The 15,944-nt window shown below is 47.4% G+C and overlaps 2 protein-coding genes across 2 annotated transcripts; one reads left to right on the forward strand and one right to left on the reverse strand.

Annotated features, from left to right (window-relative positions):
* The first annotated feature begins 3,340 nt into the window (after nt 1-3,340).
* LOC124665952 (receptor kinase-like protein Xa21) lies at nt 3,341-7,857 on the forward strand. Its single transcript, XM_047203306.1, has 3 exons — nt 3,341-4,346; nt 5,689-7,416; nt 7,499-7,857. Exons 1-3 carry the CDS (start codon nt 3,341-3,343, stop codon nt 7,855-7,857), a joined length of 3,093 nt encoding a protein of 1,030 aa, XP_047059262.1.
* Nucleotides 7,858-13,308: 5,451 nt separating this feature from the next.
* On the reverse strand, nt 13,309-15,687 carry LOC124666066 (2-methyl-6-phytyl-1,4-hydroquinone methyltransferase 2, chloroplastic-like). The gene is made up of 3 exons (XM_047203411.1): nt 15,224-15,687; nt 14,108-14,414; nt 13,309-13,712 (listed from the first exon to the last, which is right to left on the reverse strand). The coding sequence occupies exons 1-3, from the start codon at nt 15,685-15,687 to the stop codon at nt 13,557-13,559; spliced, it is 927 nt and encodes a 308-aa protein (XP_047059367.1). The 3' UTR covers nt 13,309-13,556.
* Between the last annotated feature and the right edge of the window lie 257 nt (nt 15,688-15,944).

Raw genomic sequence — 15,944 nt, forward strand, 5'->3', positions numbered from 1 at the left:
GGTTTATTGAAGGCCCACAAGTCGGAGAATACAAAGATCGGAAGCCCAATTGGTGATAATGAAAGTTAGAGTTGTATTAGGAAATATAGAGACTTGTAATTTCACGGGACGGGTGAGAAACCCTCCCGGACTCTGTAACTTGTGTATTACGAATCCCTCGGCTCCACCTCCTATATAAGGGGGAGTCGAGGGACAAAGAAAGGATCGAATCTACTGTCAACACAAGCCTAGTTTTACAATCGTCGAGTACTTTTCGGCTGAAACCTTCGAGATCTACTTGCCCTCTACTTCTAACAAAACCCTAGTCTACAACACGTAGGCATTGACAAGTTAATCCCTTGTCAGTGATCAGGCGCTTACCATCAGGTAAAGCGCCACACGGCCGAGTTCCTGCAGAAATGATGGGGAGTGGTCAAGGGCGATTTCATGGAAGCCTTCCACAAGTTATACACGATGTGTAGGCACGGATTCCAATGCCTGAATCAGGCTGTCATGATCCTGCTGCCTAAGCGCCCGGATGCTATGGCGCTGGGGGACTATCGGCCGATTAGCCTGATCCACATATTCGCCAAGCTGGTGGCTAAGACTTTGGCTTCTCGGCTGGCCCCTAGGATGGAGTCGCTGGTGGATCGTAACCAGTGCGCGTTCATTCGCAAATGGTGCATCCATGACAACTTTATGTTGGTCCAGCAGACGGCTAGATTCCTGCACAGAGGGAAGGAACCACGGGTGATGCTCAAGCTGGACATAGCTCGCGCGTTCGATTCCATATCGTGGGGGTTCCTCATGGAGGTCCTCAGGAAGACCGGTTTCGGCCCGAGGTACCGCGAGCTTGTGTCCATCTTGCTTTCCACGGAAAGCACTAGGGTGATGCTCAATGACGAGCCAGGCCCCCACCCCCATCTGGCATAGGAGGGGCCTGAGACAGGGGGACCCCTTGTCGCTATCGCTGTTCGTCCTGATGATGGACTCGCTCAACAGGCTGTTGGCCAAGGCCATCGAGTTGGGTATCCTGAGACGTTTGGCTCAGCGAGACCTGGCGACGTCGGTGTCGTTGTATGCAGACGATGTGGTGATCTTCTGCCACCCAGATGAGATGGAATTGCGCGCCGTCCGCAAATATCTGGAGCTCTTTGGACAGGCATCGGGGCTACGCACCAACTTCGCCAAATGCTCGGTTTCACCCATTGCCTGCTCGGACGAGGAGGCCGCTGGCGCTGCTGGGCTCATGGAGTGCCAGCTGGCGCAGTTCCCGGTCAAGTACCTAGGCATCCCGCTTTCTTTGAGGAGGCTAACGGTTGCGTCCTTCCATCCCTTGGTGGACCGCTTAGCTGACAAACTCCCTACCTTGCGGGCATCCATGATGCCTAGGGCAGGGCGTCTGGCGCTGATCTGTGTGGTGCTCGCAGCTATCCCTTTGCACCAGCTGATGGTGCTAGGCCTTGACAAGAAAACGCTGAAGCGGGTTTACAAGATCCCGCGCGGGTTTCTATGGACTGGCAGGGCCGATGCCAATGGGGGCCACTGCCATGTGAACTAGTCCAGGGTGTGCCAACCGATGCGGTGGGGGGCCTTGGGATCCCCGACTTAGTGCGCATCGCGATCAGTCTGAGGGTGCGTTGGATCTGGGTGTGCCAACCGATGCGGTGGGGGGCCTTGGGATCCCCGACTTAGTGCGCATCGCGATCAGTCTGAGGGTGCGTTGGATCTGGAGGATGCGTACAGACCCCTGCGACCGTGGCGCAGGCTCGATATGCAGTTCTCGAAGGTGGAGCTGGATGCCTTTGCGGCCTCCACCTCTATGGTGGTCGGCAATGGGAAATCCGCCCTCTTCTGGGAAGAGCACATGGCTAGATGGCAGGTCCATCAAGGAGATGGCGCCGAAGGTCTACGCGCTAGTACATAAACGTCGCAGGAAGGCGCGTACGATCCGTGAAGCGCTTATTGATCGCGCTTGGGTCCCTCACATCGCTGCCGCACCCACTGCTCTCGCACTTTGGCAGTACGTGCAGCTATGGGGTAGACTCAGAGATATTTAGTTGTCGACATACCAAGATAGGTTGCTTTGATGCTGGACGACGACGGATGACCAATACACCTTCAGATCCATCTATGACACCCTCTTCCATTGGAGGCTGAATTGGAAATCCTGGGCGCCACCGAGAGTGAAGTTCTTCATCTAGTTGGCCTGCCTCGACAGGTGTTGGACGGGCCAGAGGCTGGCGCGGCGGGGTCTACCACACGCGCCTAGATGCCCGATCTACGACCAATCAATGGAGGTCATGTCACACCTACTCACTGGATGTTCGTTCTCCAGGACGGTCTGGTTTGAGGTCATCTCGTGGATCCGATCCACCTCAGGTCCTCCCACAGTCGAGGGTGACTTCGCGGAGTGGTGGTCGCTTGTGGTGCGGACCGCCCCTCGCCAGCTACGCAAAGGCACTTCGTCGATAATCATGCTTACGGTGTGGTGGATTTGGAAACACCGGAACGCGGCGGTCTTCGACAACGCGCGTCCCTTGGTGACGTCCCTGTTCAACGACATTGCGGCCGATGCGAGCTTATGGGCGGACGCGGGAGCCCGGGGTGTTCGCCAGCTTCTCCCCTAGATTAGGTGTTTTCTTGGGTCGAGTTGTATGGCGGGGTGTGGTCCTTTCGGGAACTTGTACATATAACCTTCTTTCTATCAATGCATATCGAAACGTTTTCGCGGAAAATTTCCTGAGTTGCTCTTTCAAACATTATGGTCGGAATCTGAATGTAGCGGCACATGTCTTAGCTTGGAGTAGTGAGCAAAATTCTTGTAGTACCAAGTTTTTGTAGATGTTATCCCAGACTCTATCATCTGTAATGATGTTGCTTAATCAATAAATTGCCGACATTCTCAAGGAAAAAAAAAACTACAGATAGCATCAACAGCAGAATTACAATCAACGGTAAGCAGCTGCAGAGGTTACAACCCTACAAGAACTCAGTCAACATCAAAACACATCGGTGAGTACACACCTACCGTGTTCGCCGTTTTCATAGAAAGGGAAATATGTGTACAGACGTACCATTCCCCAGTGGAGAATCATTTCTCAAGGAACAAAATTTCAAAAAACCGTTTTGCCGATCCATATCCTATACACAGCCACCATTGCTGACTTATATAATCTGATACCTCTGGTTCAATAGTCTGCAAAGTTTAACATAGTATAACCAATGATCATGCCAAGTTGTCACAAAAAATGAAAGTGTAAATCATGTCTTGGACGCCACTGGCAATCAGCAACCAAACCAAATAAATATATGGAGTAGGCAACTGCTACTCGGCAACCAAATCAAGAGGGGAACGGCAATGGGGGTCATGGCCATGAGCTTGCTATGCTCACTTCTCGCCGTCCTGATGATCACCGTGGTGAGCGCCAGCGACGAGGCCGCACTGCTTGCTTTCAAAGCCCAGCTCAGCGATGGAGGCTCGCTGTCCTCCTGGAACAGCAGTACCAACTTCTGCAGCTGGGAAGGCGTGACATGCAGCAGCCGGAGGCCCGCGCGGGTGGTGGAGCTGAGCTTGAATGGCAGCGGCCTCACAGGAGCACTCTCCCCAGCCCTTGGGAACCTCACGTTCCTGCGGAAGCTCGACCTGAGCTACAACTGGCTCCACGGGGAGATTCCTGCGAGCCTCGGTCGCCTCCGCCGCCTGCAGAGGCTCGACTTGTACGACAACTCCTTCTCCGGCACGTTACCTGTCAACCTGAGCTCCTGCATCAGCTTGACCAATATGGGATTGCACGACAACAAGCTTGGCGGGCGCATCCCAGCTGAGCTCGGCGAAAAGCTCATGTCCCTGTCAACACTCTGGCTGAGTAACAATAGCTTCACAGGGCCAATCCCAGCATCACTTGCTAATCTCTCCTCTCTACGAAACCTTGCTCTCTCCACTAACCAGCTCGTGGGCTCAATCCCGCCAGCTGATCTTGGCAGCATCCAGCTATTCGATGTCTCGAGCAACAATCTCACCGGTACGATTCCACCTTCTCTCTACAACTGGTCATCCTTGGAAATATTTGGGGTAGCGACCAATATGCTGCATGGGAGCATTCCCAGTGATATCGGCCAGAAGTTCCCCAAGATCAAAGTTCTTGGCCTTGATGGGAATCACCTCACGGGTACCATCCCTTCCTCAATATCAAATCTATCTTATCTCACATATCTTCATCTCAACGGAAATAGATTTAGTGGATATGTGCCTCCCGCTTTGGGGAGGCTTGAAGCTCTCCAAACTCTGGATTTGACTGAGAATAAGCTCGAAGCAAATGATAAAAAGGGCTGGGAATTCGTCACTTCTTTGGCTAACTGTAGCCAGCTGCAGATCTCCCCCAACCCTATCTAGCCGCCTCCCCCAACTCTCCCCCAACCCTCCCGCCGCCGCCGCCGGCAGCGCCGCCGGGGCGAAGACCTCGGGGCGTGGCGGCGGCGGGGGGCTTCCCTCGTGACGCGACGGGGACGGCGCCTCGGTCTTCTCCTCGATGCAGCGGCGGCGGCTTCCTGCCTCCCGTGATGGGGGGCGGCGGCGGTGGACCTCCGGCCTCCGTGTGATGGCGGGGTGGCGGCGGTCGGAGGATGGAGGGGGCGCCGGTGGCCTCTGTGCTGCGGCCTCCCATGCCTCCCGGCGGCGGCACACCGGTGGCGGCTGGTGGTGGGATGGAGCGCCGTCCCCTCCGCTTTTCGCCGGTGCGAGGGGGTGACCTTGGGTTTCCCCCGCGGTACGAGGACGCCCGGGGCAGTAGCCTCGGGTTCGACGGTGGTGGCGGCTTTCTTCTTCGCCGGAGGAGGTCGGCCGGTTGCTGGGGTGGCGGATCACGAGATCCCTCTACCCCGGTGATGGAGATCTAGTCGACGACGAGTTAGCGGCGAAGGGGTCACCGGTGAACACCGAGCCTTGACTTCGTTCTTGGCGGATGATGGCGGCGGCTATTGGTGTCGTTCCCTTGCGAAGGCATCATCTTTGCTGGCCTCTCCATTCGCTCTCGCCGAGTAGGGGACTTGCGGCTGTCGGTGAAAACCGTGCCATGATTGGCGGGCGATGGCGGCGTTAAGCGTCGTCGTCGCAGTCCGCAGGTACTCACTCGTGCTGCTCCAGGGGAAACCCTAGATCCAGCCAGGATCGGACGATGACGGCGCACTCTGCGTCGTGTTACCTCTTGAGGCATCGTTTTTGGAGTAGTGGCTAGATGGGGGTGGTTTTTGGTGGAGCGGTGTTCTTCTTCCACGTTGTCGTCGATGTTTCTCGGCGGCGTGGAGCTGCGGGGTATTGAAGACGGGCGAGGATTGTTGGACGCGTGCAGGATGGTGGAGTTGTTTGGTGTTATGGTGACATCTACGGCGGGCCTGGCATGGTCAATGCGTTGATCTCGCTTGGAGATGGGTTCGAGATAGATGGCGGTGGCGAACTCTGTGTAGTGGGCAATGGCGCACCCACAGGGTTTTGATTCTTGGATGATGTGTGTTGGTGTACCGTCAGGGAGTATGGCCTTGTTCATGGTCCCCCTTCATCGTAGGTATAGCGAGTTGTCGCTAAGAAGGTGGCTTCGAGTTGATCTTTGTATTCCCCTTGTAAGGCATTGCGAATAATTTAATAAAAAAGAAAGCTGTGTGCATCCTTTGGATGCAGAGGCTGGGGCTATGCTCCTTGATCGAAAAAAAAGCTGCAGACCTTGGCACTCGGTGGCTACTCTTTTGGGGGACAGCTACCTGCTTCCATTACAAACCTCTCAACGACTCTCCAGAAGCTATACATAATGGAGAGTAAGGTCTCTGGGGGAGTTCCTAGCGACATAGGCAATTTGGTTGGTCTTGACACGCTTGCTATAGAAAAGACATACATATCCGGAGTTATTCCAGACAGCATTGGCAAGCTAGAAAACTTGGTCGAGCTATCCTTTGCTTACAATAATTTGTCAGGCCTCATACCATCATCACTAGGAAATCTTTCGCAGCTGAATAGGCTTTATGCATACTATGGAAACTTGGAGGGACCAATTCCGGCAAGCCTGGGGGAGTTGAAAAACCTTTTTGTACTTGATTTGTCAACAAATTACCAACTTAATGGTTCAATTCCCACAGAAATTTTCAAGTTACCTAGCCTTTCTTGGTATTTGGACTTGTCATACAATTCCTTTACTGGATCTCTTCCTAATGAAGTTGGCAGCTTAGCAAACCTTAACCAACTGATTCTATCAGGAAACCAGTTGTCTGGCAAGATACCCGACAGTATTCAGAACTGTGTTGTGTTGGAATGGCTTTTGTTAGACAATAATTCCTTTGGGGGAAGCATACCTCGGTCACTGAAGAATATAAAGGGGCTCAGTAAACTAAACCTGACCATGAATAAGTTCTCTGGTAATATCCCTGATGCCCTTGGTAGCATTGGAAACCTGCAGGAACTGTACCTAGCACACAACGACTTGTCAGGATTGATCCCGGCAGTTCTACAAAATTTGACATCATTGACCAAATTGGATGTATCCTTCAACAATTTGCAAGGCGAGGTGCCAGATGGAGGTGTTTTCAGAAATATCAATTCTACAGCAGTTGCTGGCAATATCAATCTGTGTGGTGGTACACCTAAACTTCACTTGGCTCCATGCTCCACAAGCTCCTTGAGCAAGAATAAGAGAAAGATGCCAAAGTCTCTTGTAGTTTCTCTAGCAACAACTGGAGCAATCTTGTTGTCACTTTCAGTGATTCTTCTTGTTTGGATACTTCGAAAGAAGCTCAAACAAAGCAAGAAAAAAATAATGCAAGATTCAATCACTGAGCACCATTACGAGAGAATCCCATATCATCTATTATTGACAGGAACTAACGGTTTTTCAGATGAGAACTTGCTCGGGAGAGGAAGTTATGGTGCAGTTTTCAAGTGCATTTTGGACAACGGGGAAAGAACCTTGGCTGTCAAGGTGTTTAACCTTGGTCAATCCAGATATTCCAAGAGTTTTGAGGCTGAATGTGAGGCCATGAGGAGGATACGACACCGTTATCTCATAAAGATAATTACATCTTGTTCGAGCGTCAACCACCAAGGTCAAGAGTTCAAGGCACTGGTTTTTGAGTTCATGCCCAATGGCAATTTGGATGGTTGGCTTCACCCAAAATCTGAAGAGACAAGTACAAACAAAACACTCAGCCTTGTCCAGCGGCTTGAGATTGCTGTCAATATTGTGGATGCGCTAGAATATCTTCATAACTTCTGTCAACCATTGGTAATCCATTGTGATCTTAAGCCAAGCAACATTCTTCTTGCTGACGACATGAGCGCCCGAGTTGGAGACTTTGGCATATCAAGAATTATTCAAGAAAATACAAGTGAGACGATGCGAAACTCATATAGCTCAACTGGAATTAGAGGTTCCATAGGATATGTTGCTCCAGGTAACTGAAACTCTTCTAGTTTCATCTTTTTAATCTTCACACAAATATGGCATGCTAACCAAAAAAAGTTGCATAATTGTAGAGTATGGAGAAGGCTCTGTGGTCTCACCTCCTGGTGATATTTACAGTCTTGGCATATTGTTGCTCGAGATTTTTACCGGAAGGAGCCCAACAGACGACACATTCAGAGATTCATTAGGTCTGCACAAATTTGCCGAGGATGCTCTTCCAGATAGAACCTTGGAGATAGCTGACCCCACAATCTGGCTGCACGAAGAACCACATGACAATATTACTAGTAGTATCCAGGAGTGCTTAGTTTCTGTCTTCAGGCTTGGAATATCCTGTTCAAAGAAACAGCCTCGAGACCGAACATTGACAAGAGATGTAGCGGCAGAGATGCATGCAATCAGAGATGCGTACATCACATCTTTTGGCTAGTTTATAGGGGAACACAGAGCAGAAAAAGCAGCAGCGACTCAAACTATTCATAACGGAATTGAACAAGTTGGTACAAGACATGGTCCAGCAACAATAAAATTCATATGTATCATTTGAGTTAGCAATTTAATCACCTCTACAATGATGTTTCTCTACGACTGTATCAGATAAAATGTAAAACGGGAAACCATGGTTTTCTGCAATAGCACTATAGCAAGTTGGAGATTTCAGATATCAAATGGTACAAAAAAAAAATCCTGCGAATGGTACAGGTGGTGCCACCGTTAGTTCATTGCTTCAAAGTAGTAAATTAGTAGACAAAAGTTTCAGCTTGCACACAAAGCATTCCCCATGTGTACAAAAACATGGGACCTTTTTTTTTTTTTCGAGAGCACGCGATAAAAAACATGGGACCTGATGAAACAGGAACGGAAATTGACCTGAATTCTTCACATGGAATCCACTAGCAAAAAATGGATATTCTAGATAATGCTATTAGGAAGCAGAACAACATAGATCATAGATGTACACAGACTGACAGAAAAACTCCCACTGACTAGAAATGCACCCGTGCTATCCAGATATGTCAGGAAACAATTTCCAAAAGCATCGGTACCCATCATGTTAATTCCCAGAATCACTAACAGATACTACAAGGTAACCAGAGTCACAACAGCAGTTACCAGCAAGGAACTACCTAAGAGGATGCGAACTTGGTGCCCTCGGAGACGGCGTGCCTGATGAGCTCGGCAGAGGTCTGGATCTAGTGGGAGAGGAGGTAGAGAGGCGGGCGCGGAGGAGGGAGAGAAGAAGCCGTTGGACTCCATGGGAAAAGCTGGGGAAGAGTGGTGTTAGAAGTTGGAGAAAGAGAAGGGGCAGGTGTTTCCTGATATCGTCATGCTGTTTATTACAGGCTTCTTCCAGGCGTGGCCGCACCACTCCCTGAACAGCAACAACCGGCAAGAGCAAAATCTTCAGGGTATTCTGGCAAAATTGTCACCTAGGGACAGAGTGGAATAACCACTGAGCTTGAGATCACTAAACAGTTTGAACAATAACAGTGGTAAACAATCTTGTTAAAATGTCGATCTATGAGGCAGTGAGACAGAATATTTTTGCCTGTGAAAGAACCCTGATCACCCAATGTCGGTAGGTACTGAACATGACTATGGGAAGAAAAACAAATATTAATGACAACCGCTATTGCATCAGTAACGGATACTGTTACTCCATTGCCCTTTGTTGACTACAAACATTTGCCAAAATTAGTTACTCTAGTGTGCTACGACATACACCGTTAACTTCTTGAGTCTTGACACAACAAGGCGTTCCAGATTGCACAAATCGTGCAGTGAAAGCTTTAGCGAAAATGTGATAAATTCAGAGGTCAGATATATCTAAGCTATCTCTACAGAAGCAGCTGCAGCAACTACACTAGTACTGTAATCACGAGCACACAGCTAACTCTGAGAGATGACGGGTCGACAGGAGCTAACGAGTACAACTATACATTTTTTTTTTTTGCGAATAGGACACTGGCATTAAAAGAAACACCGAACAGTACAAAGCAGCTCAAGAAACGAAAATTACAACGAGATCCTTGAGAAGCCCTTCATCTTCAACCTCCAGACCGTGTCGACGGCGCGTCGCCACTGCCGCTCCTCCCTGAGCCAGCCTGACGTTGTTGGTTCCGGATGAGAAGTCGCCGAACGGGTCGAAAAGACCACATCCGTCCCGGAGACGAAGAAGTAGGATGAACTGCTGATGAAGCTCCTTGACGATCCGAAGATCCCCACGGCCAGAAGAAATCCTCGAAGACCACCATACCCACAAGCTTCTCGACATAGCCGTCAAGATGGGGTTGAAGCCGGGGAAATATTATTGCACGAGGCGCCGCCACCACCACCAGAGCGCCGCCCCTACAAATAAGAACCCTAAAAACGGGGAACGAAGCTCCCAAAACTAGGAAACGCAGCATCGTCATGGTCTCATGGAAGTACCCACCTTCATAGGCCTTCCCCTAGGCCTCTTGCGGGTGTTGCCTTCTGCAGCTGCGTTGGAGCTCCTTTGTCCCACATTAGGGACACCAGGCCAACAACAGCCATGGAGCACTGCCCCAAAAACAACCCAATTGCAGAACATAAGTTGAAGTCCAACTAGAGCATGTTGTGTCGTTAAGCAAACAATTGCAACCCAAGTTGGAGCCTCATACGTGTGACATGGCCGCACGAATGATCCTTTCCAATCAAAAACAATGGTCAAGATTTAGTAACTGAATAGTGCTCAAGATTCGAAAGGATCAGTCGGCGATCATGAGAGGTCATAATTTAATCATCGGCCTATAAGATGAGTAGAAAAAAGAACAATCATAGTAAGGCCTCATACAATAGTCACATTTCATAGAACTGGCCATATATAACCACATAGCAGGGGTAAGAACCTAGTACACTGCAAACACTCCTCTAACCACTGCCCTGGGATTTTGCCATGGTATAATCATTGGCCAATGCACAAAATCAAGTTCAATGCCATGCAACAAATCTGCCTCATTTCATAGAAGTGGCCATAATGAACTTAGGGATGGAGTAAGTGAACCTAGTACACTGCAAACTCTCTTGTTAGCAGAAATGTATAAGGTTCCCTAACCCCTTTCCTAGATTTATACAATGGTATAATCATTAGCATGTAAGATAAATAAATGCAATGACATGCAAACAATCCGCCTCATACAAACGGAGAGGATAGATGATGTACTGATCCGAGGGCATGATCAAGAGTCATTTATGATCATAGTGCTAGGTTTCTGGAAAACATCCATTCCCTTTGGTAAATCAAATCATCGGCATGAACAGTAGAAGAAAAAACATCACTTGTTGTGCAGATCTAACCCTAAAACCGAATCTGACCATATCGGGCAAACTAATCGCTTCTGACAGTGGTTGAACATGTAGATCTGGTACTATGCTGTCACACGAACAGAAGATATGAATTTATTAGGTCATAACCCAACTTGACCATGTAAATCAGCAAAAATACTTACTAATCGGCCGTGCATGCAATGATTAATTATAGAACTAACGTTGCTAACACATATCTAAGCGTATCCAACCGGATGGGACTGGTTTGAGAGCTTATAGCCATTGATGAACTTTGAGGATCTGATCTGCATGAAGCAGAGGAATGGAGTCGGCGTCCAAGTCGATGTAGTCCTCTCGGCTAACGGCTTCGAATGCCTGCACGTCCCCCGTCACAACAACTTCCTTCGATCGACAGCTGGCAGGGGAACTGCCGCCGACGAGAGGAGAGAGAGAGAAGAGGAGCGGAGAGGGCGGTTGAGATGAGGGAGTGAGAGGCGAGAGGGTGGTGACACGATTTATGGTGCCCTCTCAATGTCCTCTCTCCTCTTTTCCCCACGAAACCTTTTTCGCACGTTGCGCTCGCGAGCGCCCGCCTCGCCGAGAACGCCCAAATCGAGCATGCCTTTCGAGCTAATTTTTGGTCCGCTTTGAGAAGCGTACGATGCAGGAACGTGGAAGCACGTGGCGCACCAAACGGGCCAAACTTAGCCCAGCGCGTGCGAGAAAGCACTCCGCGAGCAACCAAATAGGCCCTTGGGGGTTTCCATCGGAGCGAATGCGCCTTCTGGCTTACCGTTTACGCCTCACCAAAATCCGCCTTCCATTCGAATGCGTTAAGTTGAGGTTTAGAAATTCGGCTCCCACTCCCTCCACCTAAAAGCATACGGAGTATTTCTAATTGTTAAAAAATTATAACAAAAAAGCGCATATACATCTCGACAATTTATGTGTGTTCACACAGTTTTGCGAAAAAAATAATACTTTTTTGTCATAGATGTGAACCCAAACATGTTTAAAAAAAGTCTTATTTTCAACACCAAATTTTGTCTTTTGCACAATCCAAACACCAAGTCGATTTTTCATGGAATGATTGTGTTCGCACATAGCATGTTATGATGTACACGTGAAAAATCTTCGTTTGGAGCTTTTTGATATTTTAAAATGTATCAAAGATGCATTTCAAAATAATGAAAGCATATGCATCCAGGAGCCAAAATATCACCCCTCAAATTCACCCTTTAGAAATTTCATTATATTTTTTATGGAATTGTTTATACTCGATCAGATGAGAAGAGTTCGTTCAGCTTTTTAAACGTTGGATGCATGTAACTGATCGCAACTCATTTTTTTTGTACAATATACCTGCGTTTAAATTGATCAAATTGAAAACTGCATACTAGACGCAATTGGATTTTTTTTTCGAACATGGGTGATGCCATTCAACCGCGGCGCCATATTTCTCATGCATATCCCCGTCAGTTTCTTCTCCTCCTCCTTTCTTTGAACGAGCGCATCTTTCTCTCCGCCAGAAAAAATATGTTGTAATCCAAAATTATTTTTTTATTTGTGAACTGCGAGAAAGCACACTCTTTCTAATTAGACGATGATGAAAACCAAATACATAAACCAAGTCCGCGTCGAAACAAACAGCGGTTCTACCTTCTCTCAGAACGCCTAAAGTCTTCAACTTGTTAGCTTCATCCAAGATCATGCCGAGGATGAGGCCGACTGGATTGGACTCGTTCCCGCAGAATACGCTAGCATTGTGAATTTATGATCAATCTAAATCACCTCGGTACCAAGTCTCAAGTCTCAGCATCCTAGTTGCATTGTGAGTCCACGCTTAAGTCTTGGGTCGCCGTCCAAAACCAACCCTTGGTCGCTGTCCATGCAAAGAGATTGAATTTGAGAGGAGCACCACGCGTCTGCCAGATTGAATCACAGATCGAAACACCAGTGATCGAAGTGATTGAAACACCAGTGTTCAAATGGGTCTAATATTTCAACAACACGATCAAAGATGTTGTCGTTGCGTTCAGATTTTTTTCTAGATAGAGTTACCATTATAAACAATCGATACTCCGTAGAACTCTGATGCCTTCATAACAGCTATAGAGGTTGCGCAACCTGAAATGATTACACATTCAGTGTATAATTTATGTGGTTTTAGACATTGCTATGGTACGCAAATCTAGTGAGTGATGTTCAAGCATTACGATCAATTAAAGATGATAATATTCCATAAAGTTAGTATAAGATAATAACGCACCATAAAGTAAGTATCATGCAAGTCTTGCATGAGTGGATAGTGGCATGTTAAGTGGTAAGTTATCTAACATGCATGTAATCTGACAAGTAGTGACTGCAATTCAATTAGGGACGAGCAAAGTTATCAAAATATGCCAATGTTGGGGTCTAATTTCAATGTTTTTGCAACACCATGAATCAGGTTAATGGTTGGAGAGAGACAAAATATTTTTTACTTGTATGTTGCATTTACACACTTTGTGTCGATTTGTTTGCATGCATGTGTCGAGAGAGTTTGGGAGGATGTTGTGTAATGCAACACCGCAACGTGTTTTTTTTCCTGTAATAAATAGAACCACCCTTTTATTTATAGAGATGACCTTCTTGTGGGGTTAAAGCAATTGGCCACCTTCTTGGACTACAAGTCCAATAGATAATGAAAAATTCAGAGATTTCCCTTCTAGGAAAATTATGTGTATATTACATCCATAAATACACAACATGAAATATAAAAGGTATTAAGAGTGCCTAGCATAGAGGAGGCTAAGTCGGACATAGACTCTTCTGTCCTTCTGGCGGCTCTATTCCCCTTCCTTAGATCGGCATGCCACGTGGCACAATCTTGTCCTTTATCCACATGTAAATAGGCACCAGAAAGAAGTAGGTAGCACATATCGTCCCTATGAGGAAGCGAACGAAGACAAGGATAGGATTTCCATGCTTGTTGATGTCCTCGGCCTTTGGACCAAGCTGCAGGGAGGAAATGTTGAAAGCCTCATAATTGAATATCCTAATAGTACAATCATTGTAGTAATGCCCTATTATTTCCATATAGTATATGATACTCTTCCTTTACCATTGCTACTTAATATATTTGTTTATATGTAGGACATAATGGGAAGTGACAAGATGTGAGGTTAAAAAAAGTTAAAGAACAAATTGCTCAGGTCTTCCCATGTTGGTGTAAGAAACAAAGTAGCTACAACCATTAATTAGCAAAGACATGCAAGTGGAAATGAACACGTTTCGGTAACCCATAGTAAATAAGCCCATTGAACAAAACATCCAAATGTGTAGGGAGAGATAAAAATTTGAATTTTCTTTGAGAGAATGCATCTGCAGTGGAACCTTCAAAAAAAATATACCTGTAAAGGGGAGTCTCCGCTTTCTGTCTTGATACCGGTGACAGAGCATCCTATGACCAGGCCATGCCTACGAACACCACGATACCATTTTGGCCCAATTCTCTTGAGTTCAACATCCTTGAACCCTGCTCTCTCGAACCATTCAATATACTCTTGTTCCATAGGAAACAACATCCACATATCAGCGAAGAAGCGGGATAACCAAAATGTTGGGCGTACAGGGCCAATGATGCAAGCTAGGCCACCAGTACTCAATACCCTGTAGGCTTCCTTGATCCCCCGCTGTGGATCGGGCCAATACTCGATGCTGGAGTGGAGGCCAGACCAAAAGCAAGGATTCTCAATCGTGGAATCAACATAAGAAACAACTCATCGAAGAGGAGATACTGCTACTACCACTATTGATATGCACTTCTGGGCTTCTTTAATTGCTACAATCATCATGGTTCTTCGGTACACATTTCTATAACTGAATTGTTGAATTTTTTGCTGTATTCTTTTGATATTATGGATATATGATGTCTAAATTTTTGGAAGATGCTCTACTATAACCATGTTATGGCTTCCTTAACGTCTCGCAAATGCCACCTCTAAGGAGCATAGCCCACTATTTTGAACATTGGTTTTAACAACGAAATATGAGTTACATGTTCTTTAGGATATGAAATCAATGATATATTGGTGTGACTTATCAATCATATTCTGTTGGTATAATTGGTATTTATAAATATGTGCATGTTTGGAACACTAGCGCTCGATTCTTTTTAAATTAATTTCGGAATACATACCAATGTTTTGGTATGTATTCTCAAAATTACATACCAATGTTTTGTATACCTTTGCAAAGTTTAGGTTGGGCTGCAGGACAAAAACAAAATTTTGGCTTATTTTACACCTTAAATTTGTCTTTTTTGACTAGCCCATAATATAGCGTACTTTCTAACGGAACTTGTGGCACAAGTACTATATGTGTATGTGTAATTGTATATATTTTTCCGGAACGTTTTGGATACCCATATGCGTTTTCCATTTTTCGAAAAAACGAGAGCACTGTGGTACGTGCAAGTGCAACAAACAGTTTCGGCCTTATATAAACCGGAAGAGGGAGGAACTAACCTGCCAGCGGAGACGTATCGGTCGAACGTGTCAGCCGGGAAGGGAAGGTCCTCGGCGTCGCCCTCCATGATTTTGACGCCCTTGAGGGCCTTCTTCTGCCTGGCCTTGTCGAGCTGGTGCGGCGACTGGTCGATCAGCGTGACGTTCTCCGGGTCGACGTGCCTGACGATGCCCAGCGTGGTGAACCCTGTGCCACCGCCGACGTCGACGACCTTGAGGTTCGGCCTGCGGAGGTCGGCGTGCTCATCCATGGCAACGTCGCGCATGTCCTCGGTATACTGGCCCGGGTTGAAGACGTGGTCATAGCCGATGGAGATGAAGCGGTAGAACCACAATGCCTCCCTCTTGTGCTGGATGAGCCGAAGCGCTGACGAGGAGGCCTTGGAGGAGCCTAGTCCCGCTGGCGCTGGGGCATCCACGCGGGCTCTGCCTGTCCCGGCGCTAGACACGTTGGTGGAAGCCATGGCTGTTGCAGCGGATGATGTCTTGGAGTGACGAGCGAGCACGAGGTATTTATACAGCCAGATTGCTAGAATGGTTAAGACGTACAGTCAACATTTGGCTACATAGGACTACCTAGGACGTTCCTAGTGCTACCTAGGACTGCACAACTACCAGCTTTGGTGCCGACACAGCTGCATTTTTTTTTTGTTTGAAACGATATCCACCGTGCTGGCCCAACTACCAGTTTTCCTTTCCTCCTTTAGTTGTGTTCATCCGT

Source organism: Lolium rigidum, chromosome 6 (assembly GCF_022539505.1).
Source record: "Lolium rigidum isolate FL_2022 chromosome 6, APGP_CSIRO_Lrig_0.1, whole genome shotgun sequence".
Classification (NCBI taxonomy): Eukaryota; Viridiplantae; Streptophyta; class Magnoliopsida; order Poales; family Poaceae; genus Lolium; species Lolium rigidum.